The sequence below is a fragment of the Talpa europaea genome, assembly GCF_964194135.1.
Source record: "Talpa europaea genome assembly, chromosome: 14".
In the NCBI taxonomy this organism is placed as follows: domain Eukaryota; kingdom Metazoa; phylum Chordata; class Mammalia; order Eulipotyphla; family Talpidae; genus Talpa; species Talpa europaea.
Genome location: NC_140082.1, coordinates 6,888,241 through 6,909,258, shown reverse-complemented (window position 1 = coordinate 6,909,258; position 21,018 = coordinate 6,888,241). Strand labels below are relative to the sequence as shown.

Below are 21,018 nucleotides of genomic sequence, written 5' to 3'. Positions count from 1 at the left end.
ACTGGAAGGGGCACTGCCAGGAGAGGTGTGCTGAGCGCCACCTCCGAGCTGGCTCAGTGAAGCCCGGTGGATCCCATCCCCGACCTTCCTTTCCCCAGATCTCCCCCAGAGCCTCTGGGGCAGTGCGCAGCACAGGCCTGAAACTCTGGGTCCCAGAACTGGCCAGATGACACCGCCCCCAAGCCGGCTGGGGCCTGCACGCGGAAACCCCCAAGCCGTGGCCTTCACACTCTCTCTCCATGAGAAAGGCCCGGCCGGGGCCCCAGCCTCGTGTATGACAAAAGAAGCGGGGCTGGCTCCGCCGGGAGCCCTGAGAACAGCGCTGCCGCGGCTCGGGGGGCGCAGACCCCAGGGGCGCCCGGGTGGGGGAACCGATCTGGACCGGCTGGGCTGGGGAAGAGGCGGAGGTGGAGCACGCTCCGCGCCTCCGGCAACTTCTGCAAGTTCCGGGGATGGCGCCGGGGGCAGGGGACCCTCCCCCCACCAGGCCTTGGAACCCTGACCCCCAATATTTGCGAGCAGGAGAGAGACGAGAGACGCCGGTTTCGGGTCGCGCGGCCCGCAGCCCCTGCCCCCAGCCTGGAAGGTAAATACTTACTTAGCCTCGGAACCAGGTACGGGCTAATACTCAACAATACTGATGCCTTGTTTTTTTTGCTCTGTCCGGACCGCAACGCTGTAGCCAATTTAGATATGCTATAAATTTAAGAGGTTGCCATGGCCACCGCGCGCCCATTGGCCGCCGGGCCCCCTACGTGCCGCGCCACGTCACCAAATCTGAATAAGGATGCGCGAATTAGGCGGCGGCCAGACAAAGATGAGGATCGGGACCGCTTGAAAGTGGGGGAAAGTGCCGGCGCCTCCGCCACCGGGGAGAGCCGCTCCGCAGCGCCGAGGCCGGCGGCCACCCGAGACCCCTGGGGGAGCCCGGAGCGAGCGCTGGGGCGCGCGGTCCCGGGCATGAAGCTGTGAACGCCGCCACCCCAGCACCCCGCCCCGGGCACCCCGCGCCAGGCCCGCGATCGCCCGAGGACTTGACCGGCTGGGTCTGGGTGCGCGCCGGACTCGCCCGGCGGCGGCCGAGACACGAGGCGGGGCGCGGCGGCGCGGCCCGGGGGCCCGAGGGCCGGGGGCCCGAAGGGAGGGCCGGGCGGCCGGAGCCGCCGGGACGCGGGGCTATGATGGTGCACTGTGCCGGCTGCGAGCGGCCCATCCTCGACCGCTTCCTGCTGAACGTGCTGGACCGCGCGTGGCACATCAAATGCGTGCAGTGCTGCGAGTGCAAGACCAACCTCTCGGAGAAGTGCTTCTCGCGCGAGGGCAAGCTCTACTGCAAGAATGACTTCTTCAGGTAAGAGGCCGCGGCGCGCCGGCCCGCTGCGCGCCCCGCAGGGTGCCAGGGCTGGGCGCACCACGAAACCCACCCCCGGCCCCTCGGGCCCGCAAGCATGAATGGGGAGCGGGCCAGGCCCCTGCTCTCTTCCCTCCTCGCCCCCGGAAAAGGGCTCGAGCCCCGGCGGAGTCAGAAGGACGCGGTTCCCGGGCTCACGTCGGTTCCTCCGGGTCGGCCTGGAGCGGCGGTGAGGCCCAGGAGAAAGCGCGGACAAACTTGCTCTCCACCCATCTCGGCTCGGCCCCCAGAGTGGAAGCTGCAAGCCTGGTTCTGAGATGAAGGAATTTTGCCAAAGTTCGGGGTGGCTGGAGGCTCTCCCAGGCTTGCCCCAGAATCCTCCTGGACAGACAGAAACTTCCCAGCTCCATAGGGAGTTGGTCCAGGAAGGTTTCCTCTAGTGATGACGGGCAGGGTCCTTCTCCTGCTCACCACCCCCAACTTCTTAGAACATTTCCTCCCGGGTTGAAAAGTGCAAATGAAATCAGAACTCAGAACCAGGACCTCCCGGGTCTGGCCTGAGCGGTGGTGCCTCCCTCAGGCTGCTCTCAGGGGCCCCTCAGGTGGGCTAAGGCAAATCACTCCTCTGGGCCTCAGTTTCCCCAGCTGGGAAAGGCCGGGGATGGCTTTCCAAAGCTCAGCCCTGCCAGCAGTGCCGGTCGCCCAGGGCCGGCTTTGTGAGTGCGAATAACGGCTCAGAGGAAGGGGGTGTGATTAACACCAGGGAGAGAAAGGCGGCTCGCCCGCCCCAGAGGCTTGGCACCAGGGAATTTGAATAGGAGAAAATGTCAGCCTCGCCTTTACACGTGTAAACTCCCCGGCCCGGGAGGCCCTCGGCACCTAATGTGGCGGGGCTTGCAAAGTGCCTAATGATTTTTGATAAGGTGCATATGGCAATTACGCTGCCGGATAAGGCCAAAAGTGACTTATGGCTTCTAATGCCCTCACTACATCAACGTCACCCAAATTCACCCTGTTTAGACATGTGGGTGTAAGTAGATGTGGCCCCCCTCCAAGTCCTGGGCCCTCAATCTCTGCCCCCCACCAGCCCGTGCCTCGGCCCTCCTGGTGCCAGTCTGCATCACCCATCTGGGGGAGGCCAGCCTTCGCCAGCATTCAAGGAAGAGAAGAGAAGGAATTAGAGCAGGAATTCAGGGAAGGGAGGATTTGCGAGATCCGGAGATCCCGTGTCCTGGCAGTACTGGGGTTAGGGTTGCCTTGTGCTCACATTCTCCTGCTGCCTGCAAGAGCCAGGGATTCTGGGGTGCTGCAGACTCAGTCCCTGCTGTCCAGAGTCCCAGCTCTGAGATGCTACTGTCCACTGCCTGCTGACTAGCTCCAGGGGGTCCCGGAGTGAAGGGGACTGGAAATCCCTCCTGGTGGCTGTGGGGGCTGGAGTGAACAAAAAGGTCCCTCCTTCCCTCCCAAGCCCTGTACAGGATGAGGGGCTCCCTGCTCCATTGCTAGGACCAGCCAACCAGGCCAACTGACCCTACCTGGGCCCCAGAAGCCTGGAAAGGACCCAGGAGGCAGAACCAAGAAGTGGCCCAGATCCACCTCCCTGGCTTACAGTCCTTTGTGACCCGGAGCGCCAAGGGCCCAGGCACATCTGGCAGGGATGTAGGGGTGTGGGGAGCCTCTCTGGGGGTGCTCTAGGCCCTCTGCTTGTCTGAAGGCTATGCCAGTTGCTAGAAGATTGGCAGAGTCAAAACAAACAAACAAACAAATAAAGCATGAAGGTCCAGGTCCCAAGAACGGCCCCACACACTGGCCTCTTGCGCCCTGACCTGGGAGAACAGGACTGGGGGCTCCCTTGACAGATGTGGAAATGGGGGCGTCTCAGAAGCTAGGGCAGGAGGAAAGAGGTCAGGGGCTCAAGAGGGATGCGACGCCAGGCTGCCCCAAGGTGACTGGCCGTGTTGTGTCTGCAGGCGCTTTGGCACGAAGTGCGCGGGCTGTGCACAGGGCATCTCGCCCAGCGACCTGGTGCGCAAGGCCCGCAGTAAAGTCTTCCATCTCAACTGCTTCACCTGCATGGTGTGCAACAAGCAGCTGTCCACGGGCGAGGAGCTCTACGTCATTGACGAGAACAAGTTCGTGTGCAAGGACGACTACCTGAGCTCGTCCAGCCTCAAGGAAGGGAGCCTCAACTCAGGTATGGAGGTCTCAGCCCTCTCCAGCCCCGGCCCCAGTGCTCTGCCGCCCTGGCCAGAGGGCCCTGTCCACCCTGCGCTGCCGTTGGGCAGTCCTAGGGCAAAGCCGGCCAAGGGCTGGGAAGACCGATGGCCCCGAGGCCAGTCACACCGCTTTCCCCACTGCCAGCTCTTGCACACGCTCCTTCCATTCAAGAGCCTTTTCCAAGTGCCCCCCATGCGGGCCGTCGCAAATTCTCCTTCTCTCGAGTTCCCGGAATTCAGAGAAGGGAGAACATGCACAGCCCGGAGGGTGTCAGTCCTCTCCTGCCCCTCTCCAAGAAGGCCGGGCTCTCCAAGGATCCTGCCTCCCCCTCACCCGGGCAGTCGCTGAGAAGCGCTGAGAGGGCTCAGAGCCCCTCCAAAAGCCCAGCCCCGCCTGGAGGGAGTGGGCGGGCGCCGGGCCCCCGGGGGAGGGGCTGTCGCCGGGTCTGGGAGGGAATCCCGAGGGGGTGGAGGTGCCCTGGGCCGGTGGAAACCGGCTCCCGGATTGGAGAGGCCCCCCACGGCTGCCGCTGACGCCGCTGTCCCCTTCCCGCTCCGTCCGCCCGCAGTGTCCTCCTGCACCGACCGCAGTTTGTCCCCGGACCTCCAGGACCCGCTCCAGGACGACCCCAAGGAGACGGACAACTCGACGTCGTCGGACAAGGAGACGGCCAACAACGAGAATGAGGAGCAGAACTCGGGCACGAAGCGGCGCGGGCCGCGCACCACCATCAAGGCCAAGCAGCTGGAGACGCTCAAGGCCGCCTTCGCCGCCACGCCCAAGCCCACGCGCCACATCCGCGAGCAGCTGGCGCAAGAGACCGGCCTCAACATGCGCGTCATCCAGGTGCGGGGCGGCCCCGGGGCACCCCTCCCCGCCCGCAGCCCGCGCCCGGGCCGCCCAGGCCGCCTCCCGGCCGAGGCGCGGGGGAGCGCAGCTCGGGAGGCCGTGGCGCGCCCGGGATCGGGGCCCGACTCCGCGCGCAGAGCTTCGGGCTGGAGAGCTGGAGAGCTCGGCCCGGGGCCTCCCCTCTCTGGATCCCGCCCCGTCCAAGGAGGGTGTTAAGCCGCCGGGACACAGGACCCTCCCTCCATCCCCCGAGCACTGAAAGAGGCGGCTCTTCCCGCGCCTCCCCCTGCGCGGTGCCCGGCGCCGCGGACACAGAAAAGCGGGCAGAGCCGGGCTGGGGTCCGAGGGGCCGAGGCGAGAGCCAGGCCGGGCGGGAGGCCTTTATGAAGCCGTCAGGCGCGGGAGGGCCGAGGGCCAGGAAGCCCCAAGTCTTTATGAGTCGCCCCACGGGTCCGCGAAATCCTTCACCCTTGGCTGCTTCGCGCGCCCCCCTCCGCCCCTCCGGGCCTAATCCGGGCCGGCCCCCGCCTCGGGGCGGTGTCGGCGCGAGGAGGCGCTAGGACCCAGAGGGCGGCCCGCGCGGGGAAGGGAGGGCGCCTCGGAACCGGGCTCACTGCCCCCTCCTCTGTCCCAGGTGTGGTTCCAGAACCGACGGTCCAAAGAGCGCCGGATGAAGCAGCTGAGCGCGCTGGGCGCCCGGAGACACGCCTTCTTCCGGAGTCCACGGCGCATGCGTCCGCTGGGCGGCCGCTTGGACGAGTCCGAGATGCTGGGGTCCACCCCGTACACCTACTACGGAGGTAAGGGGTCGCCAGACGGGGCGTCCGTGCCTTGATCGCGCCTCCAGGCGGCTGAGGGACCCCCGCGCGCGCTTCCTCCCTTTTCCTCACCCTGGACGTGCACAGTCAGGGACACACATCAACACGCACTCCAACCCAGGGGGACCCCCTGGACGCAAAATCACACACACAGGTCGAGTCCTGCTTGCAGTGATACACGCGCCCGACGCACAGGGGCACAGGAGCACCCCTGGGGGACACCCGGGCCCGCTCCCACACTCGCTTGAGTCCAGAGGCCTCAGGGACAGCTCTGCGCACATGATCACACACCACCACTCAAGGGCTACTCCACCCCGGCTATGTACGCACTGACCCACATACCTGCAGAAACAGGGGTTCACCAGCACACACTCCTGCGCGACAGGCCAAGGTTTAAATCCTCGCACACAGGGCCCCAAATGGACACACTGCTTGCCGCCCAACAGGAACTCTGGCCCCAGAATGCAGGAGGTGGGGGTGGAGGGGCAGCCCCGTGGGCAGCCTGCTTCCAAGCCAGCAACTCTGCTCCTCAGCAGGGGCAATGCCCCAGCCCTGGCACTACTCGGCTGATGCCAGCACTAGCTCCGCACAGCACAGGACTCCTGCCCACCCTTCAGCCCAAGCACGTCGGGGCTGCTGGGGCTGGAGTGCGGGATGGGTGGCGCCTGTTTTCTGCACGGGGCTGGAGAACCGTGGTGTGGAATGAGTGGTTTTTAAAATGATCAGTGGCTTGCGAAAAGGAATTTCACATTTGGGGTGACCAGGCTCAGGCCTGGGCTGCACTGCCCTCTTGATCACGAGCCCCTTCCCCGCTCTTTCCCTCCCTGCCTGCACCCGCCATTTCCCCCGCACTTGCTGATGGCACAAGCACCACCCGGTTGCTTGGTTGGTTGGATGGTTGTTTGGTTTCCTGGCTTTTAAATTTTTATTTATGTGGGATCTCATTGCTCTGGAGGGAGCCCTGAGGCCCTCACTTGCGGGCACCTCCGACGACGGACGCTTCCCAAAGCTTCAGGCTCAGAGAAACACCCGCCCCCCCCCCCCATCACCACCAACTTCATTCCTGAGCTTCTGGATTTGGGAAGTGCCCCGAGAGGGGGAACCTGTCCACCTGCCGGTGGGGAGAAAGCAACCCAGCTGGGAACTGGTGACTTGTCCGTGAGAGGCGGGTCTGGGCCAGGAGCCCGCGCCCAGGCGGACCAGGAGGAAGGCCCGGCAGCTGGTGTCAGCTCAGCTCAGGCCTGGGAGGCCGGGGCTTCAGGCGGACCCCCAGAAACTGCGTACTAAAAGTGCTTGTGCGCTTTGGGGGCACAGACCCTGTGATGGCCGGGCCCAGGTTGGCGGCTACAGACAGCACGGAGGGTGGCCGGGGGCTGCCATCTGCACCCACGACGCTCTCCACCCCTCTCTGCGCCGCCGGCACCGGGTCTGCTCGGCCCGCGCTGCTGCTCCGGAGTTTTCCCCGCCTGGGTCATCAACCAGGTTTCCCCAAGACCTGGGGGCCCCCACCCGGCCGCTGCCTTCTCTACCCTCACGTCTGCTGGATGGGGTGGGGGTCTGGACACGCCGGTCCCTCTTTTCCCGGAATGGGGGGGCAGGACCCCCAATCCCTGCGAGGCAGCCCCGCCTAATCCGCGCTGGGAGACCCCGGCGTCGGCGGCCGGCGGCGGGCGAGAAAGGGGCCGGGCGGCGGGGCCGGCGGCTCCCCATGGGAGCGCGGACAAAGCCCCAGCTGCGGCTTTTGTGCCCTTTTCAGACGGCGTTTGTTCCAATTACCTCCGGCCTGGCCGCCATATGGGCGGAGGCGGCGCGCTGCGCGCGGGGGCCGCGGCCCTCGCTGGCTGGTCGGCTCGCGGCGGCCCGCGACCGGCCCCCACCCCGAGCCCTCAGGGGCCCCGAATTTGCCACTTGCAATCCTGCCCTTCATTTTCGGGGAGAAAGGAATGAGTGGCTTTTAACATCCGGCGGTATTTTCACCTGCCCGCATAAACTGTCTCCAAGCCGCGCCCCCAGACACCCCCATTGGGACTAATTTCAGGATTTGGAGAGGGAAGAGCCGCCGCGGCAGGGGGTCCCCGCAACTCGCCGGGTGACAGCCCGAGACTGAGCAGGGCGCGTAGATTCGCAGAGGAAATCGGGCCTGGGGAGCGCTGGTTTTCCGCCTTATAAAGCGGGTATTGTCAGCGGTGCCAGCCCCAGCATGCTGCTTTTGTGGGGTCCCACACCCCAATCCTCCAGAGTCCAAGGAGCGTGGAGAGGGAGCAGCTTGTCCGAAAACCTAGGGGAGGCGGCCAGGGGAGGAAGCCGGGGGTGGCGGGGAAACACAATTTGTGGAGAGCGAAGTCTGGAGCCCACAGAGTCCCTCCCTCACCTGCTCCCCCTTTCGTGGGCCGGACGCGCGCCTGTGCCTGTCTCTGGAGAGCCCCGGAACTTTCACCGGATTTCTCAAAAAGGTTCAAAGCACCCAAATGCTTGAGAACCGGAGGGTCCGGCAAACCCCCCTCCCTTCCCGGTGAGACCCGCGAATCAGCCTTGACCCCGACGTGCCGGTGGAACTCGGGGCGCGCCCCTGCTGATGTCGGGGACCTCCTCCCGCACGCCCCAGTCGCTGGGGCTCAGCTTCACCCGTTGCAGCCCAGCGGGCGGCGGCACCCGCGGCGGGACCCCCGGCTTCCACCCTGGGGGGCGCGCGGCTGCGCTCAGCGGAGCGGGGAGCCGCGGCTGGTGTCCGCGGGGCGGGGAGCGCGCGTGGGCGCTGAGGCCACCTTGCGCGCGCGGCCGCGTTCCCTGCGCTGGGGCTGCGCGGGAGCCGGGCTCCTCCGGCGCGCGATCGCGGGGCTCCCCACTCCGCGCCCGGGTCTGGTCGCGCGCGTCCGGCTCGCGGGCTCTGGCCGGGCCTCGGCCTCACCCGGCGGCCTCCGCGCGCGTCGCCCTCCCTGCGTCCTTCCCGGGTCCCCCGCAGGCCGGCCCGGGGTCCTCCGGCGCGGCCGCCCAGCGCGCTCTGCTCGCGTCTCCCAGACTGTCTGTCCCGCAGCCAAGGGTGTCCCTCCTCTGCGTGTCTCCCGGCCTGGGGACGCCCCTTGGACGGTTTTCTGCTGCGCCCGCACGGGCCGGTCTCTCCCCGTTGGGCGGTCTCTGCTCTCCGTCCCCCACAGGCGCGGGGGCGCCGTGTCTCTGCGTCCCTGCCCGGCCGCACCTCTGTCCCGGGCGGCCTCTGACATCCTGGCACCTTTCTCTGCCCCTTATTGTCTCTCGCGGGGCCCGGGGCCGAGTCTCTCCCGCGTCCGCCCGCCTCATTGTCTCGCTCCCCGACGCGCCCCGCGCCCTCTACCGCTGCGGAGACCCCTCGGCTCGGGGGACCGCCTCTCCGGGCCCCTCCCTGGCCTGGAGTCGCCGGGCCGGCGCCGCGCGGTCTCTGCGCCCCGCCGGCCGCGCCGGCCCCTCGGGCCCGGGTCCCCGGGCCGCGCCCCAGCCCCGCGCGCCCCTCGGCCGCGCCCCGCTCACCTGTGCGTCTCCCCCCGCCCTCCCGCAGACTACCAGGGCGACTACTACGCGCCGGGAGGGAACTACGACTTCTTCGCGCACGGCCCGCCGTCGCAGGCGCAGTCCCCCGCCGACTCGAGCTTCCTGGCGGCGTCCGGGCCCGGCTCGACGCCGCTGGGCGCGCTGGAGCCGCCGCTCGCCGGCCCGCACGCCGCCGACAACCCGCGCTTCACCGACATGATCTCGCACCCAGACACGCCGAGCCCCGAGCCGGGCCTGCCCGGCGCGCTGCACCCCCTGCCCGGAGAGGTGTTCAGCGGCGGACCCAGCCCGCCCTTCCCCATGGGCGGCTCCAGCGGCTACAGCGGACCCCTGGCGCACCCCAACCCCGAGCTCAACGAGGCCGCCGTGTGGTAAGGCCCCGGCCCGGCCGCCTCCTGGACGCAGCCTCCCGAAACCAAAACGCCCGAGGTGGACGCGGCCCTGGGCTCCCTCAGGGGTTCCCTCTCGGGTCCGCACTCAACCGGCGGCGGCTCCTCGGCTGGGCACGGAGGGGGCCCGCGCGCCACCTCCACCCGCAGGCTCTGCAGACGCCCAGCCCGCGGCCCGCGCTCTCCCGGCCGCCGCGAGCAATTTATTGGGACCAAAGTCAATCCTCCGAGGGTCAAGCAATTTCGAGCCCGCTCTAGACTTCCCCAGCCCCCCGCCCAGCGCCCCCTCTTTGGACCCACAGAGGGTGGAGGCCCAGGGGGGCGGGGAAGGCCATCTTTTTCCTCCCCTCTCTGCAATCCGAGTGGTATTTTGTAATCTTATTTCCCACTCTGCTTTCCCCATCTTAAAAGAAAAAGGTGATAAGAAAAACAGATTGAAGGGGAGCGAGGAGAGGGAGCAGGATGTGGGGGAGAGAAGATGGAGCGCGCCCAGGACACGCTTCACCAGGGGGCCCGGGGAGGACGGAGCCACCTGCGCGTTGGCGCCCCCTGGTGGCCAATCTTGAGGCTCAAGGTCAGCTTTTCCAGGAACAGGGGTTCCTGCAGGACTTGGCCAGGGCCAGACCCCCCTTTCTTACGTTGACATTTACTTGGAGCTAGGGGATCCAGGCCAGACTCGAACACTCGCCCACCCTGCTCCCCCCCGGGCAAGGCGCCAAGGTGTCTGGGCTCTGGTCCCCCAGATCCCACTCCCGGCCTGGGCCTGGCCGCCAGGCAGTCAGGTGTACAGTATTATACTTTTTTGGAAGTTGAACGCTTCTAGTTTCCTTATTTTGTATAAAGAAGAAACAAATAAAGTATGTTTTTGTGTTTACTGTTTATTTATTGTACTCTAGTTATCTGGGGTTGGACATTTTTATATTTTTAAGAGGTGGGTGGGCAGAGTGAGGGGGAGGCAGAAAGAGGTTTACCTAAAAAAAACAAAAAACAAAAAATCAACTTTTTTAAAAAAGAAAAGATTAATAAAAAAATTCTTTTTCCCTCTGCGCTGTGTGGTTTCATTTTTTGTCCCTGCCTTCATAGTCACTCAAGGGTGGACAAACTTTTTCTTAGCTCTCTTTTTTTTAATTGAGATTTTATTTATTGGTCATCTTCTTACAAAAGCACACCATTGGGGGAGTACACCATTGGGGGAGCACACCATTGGGGGAGCACACCATTGTGGGAGTACAGGTTCACACCTTAACATGGACCCGTGCTTCACTCACCCACCAGAGCTCCAGGGCCACCGCCCCACCCCCTTACTCCCCAGTTCACCTCCCTTCCCACGGAACCCCCATCGCATTCACAGAGCCTAAGAGTTATTTTTGTTGGTTTTACCAGTTTGTTTTCTTTGGTTATTTATGTTCCACATATGAGTGAAAGCGTCCTGTAAGGTCTTTCACTTCCTGACATTTCACTGAACATCATCACCTCAAAATCCATCCATTTTTGTCCCAAAAGGTACCATTTATCATTTTTAACAGCTGAGTAATATTCCACAGAGTATATACAGCACCATTTCTTTATCCAGGTGTCTGTCAATGGCATTTAGGTTGGTTCCACATCTTGGCCATTGTTAATAAGGCTGCTGTGAACGTGGGGTGTGCAAATCTTTTCATGCTAGTGTGCCCGTGTTCTCAACATGGGATAGCTGTATCAGAGGGTATTTCCATTTTTCTGTTTTTTTAGGAGTCTCCATACCATTTTCCATAGAGGCAGCATCCATTTATATGCTCACCAACAGCATACAGGAGTTGCTTTGTCTCCACTCCCTCACCAACACTCATTTCCAGTCTTCCTGACATGAACCATCCTCCCAGGAGTCAGATGACACCTGGATGTGGGTTTGATTTACATTTCTCTGGCAATAAGAGCTGAGCATCCCCTGGCTCTTGTCTCTGATGTGAGGCAGACTTGATGGGTGCACAGACCTCTCCTCTCAAGAGGGGGCGCTCTCTGGATTACTCCCAGGCCATGGCAGGGGTCACTCATTCTGTAAAAACTCTATCTAGCCCCAGCCTTCCTGGCCCATAGTAGGCCTTCAAGATATCAGATGAGTGAATGGATGCGTGATTTGTTTGTCCTCAGTATGTCGGGGTGGGGTCTATTACAGCTTCTCTCTGTATCACGTTCCAGGTAGCAAAAATCAGAAAAGAAGCCCAGGCCAGTAAGCTGTGCTAATATCTGCGAGGCTGTATTGGGGCGGAAGTACCCTGGGGAGCAGGGCTGCTGTGCCCTGCAATCCTTAGGGGGTGCTCGCTGTCACTGGGTAAGTCAGCACCCGGCAAGAGCCCTCAGGTCCTTCAGAGACCTAAGGCCACCACCTGAAGATAGGGCCTCCTCGCTGCCTCAGGTTCCCTACTCACAAAGGTGAGAATTGAAGGGTCTGTCTCCTACATGCTCTTCCAGCTCAGTCGCATCTGGATTAGAAAAGCAGATGTGGGAGATAAAAATAAATAGAAGAACCCCTGGAATGCAGCTGAGCCCCTGTTTACCCCTGCTTAGTTGGGGGGGGGGCTTGCCCAGTTCAGTGCTCACAGGGGAAGGAGGGGTGGGGAGGCTGAGAGGAGGGAGCAGCCCGCCGTGGAAAGGCACGCACTGAGTCTCCTCATCTGTCCCTCTTTTGTGTGAACTTCACAAGAATGACGCAAGGTGGCTTGCCTTTATTTTTTTCCTCCCTTACAGCACATTTATCCTCCTCAGACAAATGTGTCTTGCTCGTTGTGGAAAATGTAGAAATTTCAGATAAACAAAAGGAATAAGGCGTCATCGCCCAGAATCTCAGGCACTGTGCTCGCGTAGTTGGTGCATTTCCTTCCAGACTTTCCTCCCCCCCCCCGCTAACCCCTGTGGGCACTGGTTCTGGTTCACTCCGCAGCACCTTCCAGATTCGCGAATGGATCAGAGCCGGGGCTGCGAGCCGCGGTGCTGATGGCTGAAGTTTCCTTTGATTGGAGGGACATCTTTTGGGTGTTTTCTTCTCTCACCAATCTACTGCTGTGCCTTTGGCCACCTTGCAGCTAAGCCCCTGGATTTGTATCAGGGCGGGTATTAGTGCCCCGTTAGGATGTTCGCAGAGGTCAAGGGACTGTCCCAAGGTCGCTGAGCTGAGGGCTGGCAGAGCCGGGACTGGAGCCTGCAGATGTACGGGGTGTGTTCTGGCCCCACGGAGCCCCGACCATCAGGGGTTAGAGGCCAGAAGAGAATTTGCCAGATGCCCGTCTCTGCCAGGTCCCCAAATGTTTTCTGGGCACTTGTGATTTTTATAGAAAGTCTCACTTAGAACACGGCCTGGAGCGAGGCCAGGAGGAGGGAAGAAAGGAGGATCCCCCAGGAGCCCAGACAGGAGCAGGGGGAGAAGCAGAGGGAGGGGAGGAGGGGAAGAAAGAGAGGAGGGAGGCAGGGGAACTGGGAGAAGGAGGAGGGGACATGAAAGACATGGGAGAACCCCCTCATCCGTGTACCAGGTCACCCACAGCTCAGCACCCCCTGCCACCTGCCCAGGAGAGAAGCTTAAAGCCAGAGGTGTCAGGACTCCGTGCGTCATGGGGGCAGTGGGGGGGCTGCAGGAGGAGAGCTCACTAGGCTACACCCCAACACCCTCTTCCAGGTGCGCACACACTCACACAGGCAGACAGAGGTGCTCACACGCGTGCATGTTCACACATGCAAATACATGCACACACAGAAACATCAGCCCGTGCAGACGTGTGCACAGGCACATGGACACTCATCAGCCACATGGACACACCTGCGCCTGCACACACTGGTGGCGGTGCGTAATGACACACTCCACCCTCCTGTGCACAGCTGGGCACATGCACACACATGCACATTAGCACTCACACATGCATGGACTGGCCACAGGATGCCCTGGCACAGATATGCACGTGCACACAAGCACACATGCGTGTCAACATACCTGCTTTGAGCCCACCTGGCTAGCCCCTGTGGCCACATACCCCCACCCTCGTCATAGCCTGTGCGCATGCGTGTGCGTGTGTCTACAGAGCCATGCGCATGCCCACAGCTCAGCCTGGACGCACCAAGAGTGGGAGAAGCCCGCCCTGGGTCAGGGGCTGCTGGGACACCCCAGGGAGCCCTGTCAGTTCCCCGAGGGAGGCTTCAGAGCTAGGTCCCAGGAGGGGTGTGGATCTCTGGGGTCACGGTCCATCCCCACGGTCTGTGTATTTCCAAGCAAGGAGTGATGGAAGCAGAAGTCCCAGGGGCCGAACAGAGCAAGGGTGCAGGGGTGAGGACTCGGCCTGACGTTCCCGCATCCCTGTCCTGAGCCTCAGCTGGCTCCACTGTGAAATGAGCCCTTGATGGCACTTTACCCACATTGGCGAGATGTCATTCAACCCACAGTCAAGGCAGAGAAGTCTAGGTCGGGGTTCAGCACCCACCCCTCTGTTCCCCAGACACACACACACACACACACACACACACACACGCATGCACACCAGCTGCCTTGAAGAATGATAAGGGGAGAGAGCGGGGCCTTGTCAAAATCAGCTCAATCCACCCCCTGTTCCACTGGACACATGTCACCACCCCAAGTGCCCACTGAACCCAGGTCGGGGAAATCCACACCCCAGCCCCAGGGCTCTGTGTATTCACGGTGCGGGGTGACCGACTTAAGAAGGCAGTTCCTACTTTCCTCCTCCACTTAAGGAGGAGAAAGGGGGGACTTGCAGGGGTACCTGTCCCTGGGCAGCCATTTGTCCAGGTGTGATAGTGCAGGTGCTGACGGCGGATGCTCATCCCAGCCCACAGCCACACTGGGCGTGCTCCTGGCACAGGGCCCCCTGGCTTCCCCTCTGTCAAGCTCCCCAGCGGATGTGGATGTCCCCTAAATTTGCAGGACCAGTGCCCGTCCTGCCTCGGGAGCCCTTGTCCTGATAATTCAAGCTCACTGTGCCCCTACAGGGTGAGTGCCGCTACCCCCACTTTGCAGATGAGGACACTGAGGCCCAGAAGGGGAAGCCAGGACCGCCCTGCTAGGGAGGGGCAGGGCCAGGTTTCAGGGTAAGAACTTCTGCCTGTAAGGACCACGCGGGGGCCTCCCTGGTGGCACAGGGGTTAAGGCTCAGCCCTATGAAGCTGTCCGCAGCCACTGCAGCGCGAGTTCGATCCCCGGGCAGGGAGCTACCCACATGGCGGGGCAGACCTCTCCTGTCTCACCCGCTGCTCCCCTCAGCAGTGTATTTCAGTCAGTCTGCCTGTTCTGCTCCCCACTCTGTCTGGTGGTTCCTCTCATTCCGCCTGCCCCCGAGCCCGCCCCTCCGGCCTGCACTCCAGCTCTTGTATACATAGATAAATAAAATAAATCTTTTTTTTTTTTTAAAAAGGAAAGGACCGCGTGGACCCAGCACCAGGACAGCCTAGTCACTGCCAGGATGGGAGGAGGGAAGGGCAGGGAGTGCCTGCCCACAGCCAGAAAGACGTTCTCGCAGAAGCAGACCCCTGAATCCCAACCCTCACTGGCAGAGGCCTCCCTGGATTTTACTGAAAGGCCCCCGTGAAAGGCCAAGCCCCTGGAAGGGCAAAGGGCACAGTAAAAATTGCCAAGGTCAAAAAGACGAGGGCACTTCCTGCCCCTCCTGGACCCTGCCCCCCCTCGCCCCGCCCCTCCCTGTCCTCTCTCCATTAGCCCGTCTGTTCGTCTCCCACCTCCTCTCGCCTGTATTTATTATCATTGAAAAATAAGAGACTTCCAAGAGGAAGTAAGAAATACCCGGAGGGAGGCACCCGGGTGAGGCGCTGACCAGCCCCTGGCGCGCCCTCCAGTTCTGGGGCATGGGGGGCATCTCCCCCTCGCTGCCCCTAATTCTGGCCCAAGCCCGACAGTAAACCCCAATCTTCCAGGGCCCCCCGGGGCCTATTCCCCCCATCCTGAAACCTGTCCCCAAATAAACACCCCCCAAGCAGGAGCGCTGACCCTCGGTGCCTGGAACTGATACTTAAAATGCAGAATGGCTGCGGAGGGTCCCTGCTCCCAAACCTTGTCGTGCAGTAAAAAGATATAAACAGAATAAATTACCTCTCCAGCTCGGATTATGAGAATACCCATCTCCTGACCGGAATTTTAAATCCTGCCTCCCTCGTAGCGCCGCACACGGCTGATTTATGGAAACCGGGGCGCTTCTCTGCATATTTCTCCTGTTCAGCCAAGTGACCGAGTTTACCCTTCCTATGCCATTAGCGTTATTAACACCTGGGCAACCGATCATGGCAAATGGGCCATTTCTGTGATGAACGGAAACCTCTACGCCTCTTCTCCCGGCCGCTCCGCCTCTGGCCTCCTCGCCGCCTTCATGCCAGGGCTCAGCCCACCTCCCTGTCCCCCCAGCACCTGCTGAGGGGCCCCTGGGGGCTTCCGGAGGAAATCCCTAACCCGGCAGAGGCCCCGGGCTGTCTGGCACAGCTCTTCGCTTCTGCCCTTCAGAGGATGTTCCAGATGGAGGACAATGGTCTACTGACCAGGGAGAGAAAGTGGGGTTCAGGGAAGGTTGGGACTAGCATCAACTCCCACAGAGTTTCTGAGGAAGTTGGGAGCAGAATTCAGATCTTCTAGCCCTTCCTGCTCAAAGCGGAGTCGGGGGGCGGGCCAGCAGAGCCGTGACCCCTGAGAGCCGCAGAGAAGGCAGAATCTCAGGCCCGGAAGAAGAGCCCCAGGGGTTTGGGGTGCCCACCCAGCCCCCACGGAGTTGATGCTCCCCTGGGGGACACAGACAGCAACCCCGACTCAGCAACCACCTCAGAGGTGTTAGGAAAAGCCAGGCAGAGTGAGTAGGGTACTCACCCCGGGGTACAAAGTTTAAGGGGGTGTACCCCAGACTCAGCAATCAAAACTATGACACTTTAGTATTTTGAAAACGCAAAATTAAAGCAGAGTACCCCATAAGTGGTAACATTTGAAACAGCATCAGAATCCGACAGGTCTGGTCCAGGTGAGGTGAGACAAGCAAGCACAAGGTGGGACCCAGCTTCATTAAACTGCTGCTGCTTATTCACCGGGAGCTTCTTTTTCATTAATTTTACTTTAAAAAAAATATTCAATTGCAATATTACCTGGATTTCTGAGTTTGGGTCACCCCCTTACATTTTGCTCTCAAGGTGAGTACCCCAGGGGGTGCGTTGTGCTGAGGAGGGTCCCCAGAGGAGGCCACTGGAGCCAAGACCTGAGCCAGGAGGAGCTGTGGGATCTGCAGGAAGCATGTCCTAGGCAAAGGGAACAGAGCAGACAGGAGCCCCAAGGCAGGGTCAGGCTGGGGAGCTCTAGAAAGAGGATCCAGTGTAGCTGCGTGGCAGGGAGTCCAAAGAGAGGGGGAGGGGCTGAGACCCAAGGGTGACTGAAGCCAGAGCCCCAGGGTGAGGCCTGGGCTCTTCATCCTAAATGCAGCCTGGGACCCAAATGGTTTAAAGGGAGGGAGGTGGGACTCGAGGGGCTGGAGCTTATGGGGGAAGGGTTTATGGGGTGGGACTTATGGGCAGGAGACTGCGGCATGCCTGCTCTCTGGGTTGTCTATGGCAGGTCTTCCCCCTGGAAGCCTTCCAGGGATGCCTTTATTCCTCATTTTGCAGGAGAGGAAACTGAGGCCCAGAGAGGTGAACTCACCCTCTGGAGGGTCTCCCTAGTAAGAAGCAGAGATGGGGTTTGAGGTCTGGTCTTCAAATACCCAGCATGGCCCATTTCCTGCCCACTTTGCCATCTGCAAAGAAAGGGCTAGGTCGTTTGACTTCAGGTGAGCCTCAGTTTCCCTCATCTGTAATATGGGACAATCACAGCACCCACTTCCCTGCACCGAGTTAAGGAGATTCAGTAGGCCATGGGCCGCTAGGCGCTCAACTTTTACCTTAAAAGGAAGGAAAAAGGTTCTTTCCCACCCACTTCTCTCTCTCTCTGCTGGTTCTCCCCTAAAAGGAGAAACTTTGGTATTTGTTCTTCAAACATTTATTTTATTCTTTAAGTTTTTTCTTTTTTTTTCTTTTTTTTTGGAAGGGAAAGGCTTGGTGAAGGTAATCAGTTTTCGGACTTAAGATAAAAAATCGCAGCGAAGGGTCGACTTGACTCTTTATAATTAATGGGGCGGCTTGTAATAGGATTCTCCTGCCCGTGGCGCTCCCAGGAAACACCTTTTTACATAAGATATTGCCCACGCCGGAGTGGCAGCGGGGTGATTTATGGGGTTCCTTGCTCCAGAAAACCTCTCCTGGGGTTGCCCAGCCAGTGGAATTTATCAGTGAGTGTGGAAGCCAGGCGAGAAGCTGCCGTGACATTTTTGGTGGAGTTTAAAAAGCACAAACAGTGGGGAAGGGCGAGGCCGATGGGACGGGAGCGGGGGAGGCCCCTTTCGCTGGGCCTCCCGCAGGCAGCGCCTGAGGGGGCCATCTTGGCATGAGATTTATGAAGGGAGGCTGCAAGGAGAAGGGGGTGAGAGCTGAACAGGGGAGGGTTGAGTCTGGCTTCAGCCTGATCCCAGGGGAACAGCGGATGGTCCCACAGAGCTGCCTCCCCCGGAGGCGACCCCCTTGATTTGGAGTGGGGGGCAGCGGTGAGCATGGCCACCAGGCTTGGGACTTGGGTGACCATCTGGCAGATCTAAAAGGAGGGAACATTTGGGATGGGGGCCTGGGAGGAAGCAAAGAGCTCATTTAGCCAGGCAGAGGGAACAGGCCTTGTTCATTTAGCAAGGACACTGCACGGGGTGACCTCGTGAGCTGTAGGCCACCTGGGGGCACATAGCAGGGCTTATTGTCAAGTTGTTGGAGAAGGACACAATGGGGCCATTACCAATAGCCTCAGCAGCTGAATCCTTCTGAACCCTTCTGTGTGGACACCCACTCTGCCCTAGAGAGTTCTGGGAGAGCAGGACTCGAAGTCTCCAATAGGTGGGGTCTGTATCCTCAGGAGATAGAAGCACCCCACTGCCGGGTCCTCACCCCACCTGCCCTGGACAGGCCATTTCCCCTTGCTGGGTCTCAGCAGCCCCATCACCATCAGTGACAGCGGCCAGGCCTCCAGGAAGGCTGGGCCTGAGGCTCGACATCAGGGCGAGGCTGGCCCTGGACCCCTACAAGTGGGTGGAAAATTAAGCCACTCTCCTCTGTGGGGACTTGAGCTCAAGTGTCCCAGGTCTCTGCATTTGCCCAGTGCCAGCCGCAGTCACTTCTAGAAGAAGGTCCTCCAACTTCATGAAATACTGCCCTGCTCAACCGTTCTGGCACCTTATGTTTTGCTCTTATGTTTGGGTTATGTTTTGCTCTTGTAAATGCAGAAGGCGTGACCTCTCAGGCCGGGGACAAGAACAAAAGGTGGATCCTGAGAGAGGCCAAGGGAATGAAGAATAGACCGCCCCACTGCCCCCATATTTGAGGGGCCAACCCGGTGAGGCTCAGACCTAGCGGCTCCGAGCAAGTCCGTTCAAGTCAAGAGATGTGTCTTGAACTTCCCTGGTGGTCTTGGGGCTAAGACTCAGCACCGTCACTGCCACAGTCTGAGTTTGATCCCCAGCCAGGGAGGTGACCCACATGGCGCAGCAGACCTCTCCTGTCTCCCCGCTGCTCCCCTCAGCAGTGTACTTCAGTCAGTCTGCCTGTTCTGTTCCCCACTCTGTCTCTGGTGGATCCTCTCACCCTCCACACCTCTGGCCTACACCCCAGTTTTTCTAAGAAAGAAGAAAGAAAGAGAGAAAGAGAGAGAGAAAGAGAGAGAGAGAGAGAAAGAAAGGTGTTTTCGGTGCCTGTGCCATTAGTCAGGAGCCTTCCAGCTTCAAATGGCAGAAATCCCAGGCTCACACACAGAGGGGTCTGGAGGAATGGGGGCCTCCTAAGAGGACTCTGAGTGGCCAGCGTGGCTCCTGTGCCCATCCTTGAACCCATCACCACAGCCAGAGGAAATGCAATGCTTGGATTCAGCAAGTGTCTTTCCTGCAGGACCCATCAGTATCTCACCGTGACCGTGTGGACAAACAGAGCATGCAGTTCCCCAAATTGCTTTGAATTTGAGCAAACAGTATGAAATTGAGAGATCTGTCAAGCTGGGCCTGCAATCGGATGGGCCGAAGCCAAGGATACCTCCTTTCTACAGAGCATGAGTTCTCCATTTTGCTCCAATCCCCACCAAGCCCTAATGTCTAGTCCCAACCTGCTTCGCTATAGACACCTACATTGATGCCTTTGATGCTGGGCTAGTGATTACATTCTAAGTCCCAGATACAAAAATGTGAAGCACTAAATTCATTGCAAGCACCTCCTCCTCAATACCTGCGCATGTGCGCACTTCCACACGCACACGTGACACAGACTTGCATGTGTGCATTCAATGCACAGCCATCACATCCCCAAAATGAGGGCCAGATCCTCCTCTGCAGGTACTGGGGCACACACCTGCTGTCTACCAGACTCTTGCCCAGGCCGGGAGGGGGAGCAGCGGCAGGCATCACCCTGGTCGCCTTTCCCAAGCAACTGCCTTGCCTGGGGCCAGCTGGGCAGCAAGAACACCCCTTTGGCTGTGGAAGACTGACCCCCAGCTTCCATGTCGCCCTGGCTGAAGGCTGGAGGCCTAGATGGGGGCAGAGGAGGAGCCATAGAGGGCAAGGAGGAGCCTCGGCCACTAGGACCCACAGGGAGCCAAGGGGGGGTCCTGCCTGGAGAGGGGTTCGGCTGGGATGGAGACTGGGTATGTCTTGGCAGGTCCACGCACCTGGCAGCCCCATTTACCTGCCGCAGCCCTGTCCCAACAGAGAAGCTCCTGTTCCAGCACCTCCCTGCAGGCTCCCCAGGCCCCCCCATGAGAGAGCCAAGAAGGGTGAGACAGGCAGCAAGAAACTCTCTTCCCCATGCCCATCCCCCCACGTCTCGTCCACAGGCTCAGCTTCGCTCCAAGTCCTGCTGTCTCCCTGGGCCTCCTCTCTGCCCTTGGCGTTCCTTGGGTGTCAACCAGGAAGGACTGAACTAAGATAATTGACATGCGTTATCTGGATGGGGTTGCCAGGTCCCTCAGTTCCTTATCTCCAGCTTGCGGAGACCAGGAGAGGAACAAACAGCAGCTGACAAGTCTCCCAGGAGCACAGCCGGGGGAAGAGGCCTGACTGGGAGCGAAAGCACCTGCGATGTATGTGGGCTCCACCGCCCGCCTGGAGGCGAGGGGCGGGAAAGGTTGCTGCTGGCTGAAACAATCCTAGGAGGCTTCCAGGAGGAGGCTGCCTATGCTGGGCTTTGGAGAATGTGCAGGTTTTAAAAGTGTTGAGGGCACAGCAGGCAGGAGACACAGCTTAAGTGAGGAATGGATGTGTGTAACTCAAGAGGCTCTGACTTCCACATACCTGGGTTCCAGTCCAGTTGTGTGACTTAGTGGCTCAAACTAGTCTGTGCCTCAGTTTCCTCACTTGCAAAAATGAAAGCAATCATAGCAGGGGCCATGTGGGTTATTATGAGATTAGAAGAAGTGACGCCGAGACGCACAGCATGCAGCAGGTGCTCACTGCAGGACTCTGCACTGGTTCCTCCCCATTCCAGGTAGCTGGGGGCGGGGTGCTCAGGAGGGAGTAAGAAGGAGCACTTAGATAGATGACACACGCCCGCCACAGACAACCCATTTTACAGACAAGCACAGGAAGGTGCTGGGGGCACTGCATGCGCTGGAGGTCCTGGGCTCGGCTAGTCATGGGGAGCAGTCTGCTGAGTCCACTCCGGGCTCCTCGTGTCTCTCCTATTCTGGGGTACAGGTAGTGTAACTCCCAAGAAACAGGGCTGGGTCCTGGTGGCCTCTGGAGGCAACCCCACAATCTGGGGGCTATGTCTGGGGTCAAAGAGAGAATGA

The 21,018-nt window shown here is 60.6% G+C and overlaps 1 protein-coding gene across 1 annotated transcript; it reads left to right on the top strand.

The window, feature by feature from the left end:
- Positions 1-1,178: 1,178 nt before the first annotated feature.
- LHX5 (LIM homeobox 5) lies at positions 1,179-9,135 on the top strand (the record flags this gene model as incomplete). Its single annotated transcript, XM_084253249.1, has 5 exons — positions 1,179-1,351; positions 3,322-3,545; positions 4,137-4,414; positions 5,052-5,217; positions 8,768-9,135. The coding sequence occupies 5 exons, from the start codon at positions 1,179-1,181 to the stop codon at positions 9,133-9,135; spliced, it is 1,209 nt and encodes a 402-aa protein (XP_084109375.1).
- Positions 9,136-21,018: the final 11,883 nt, after the last annotated feature.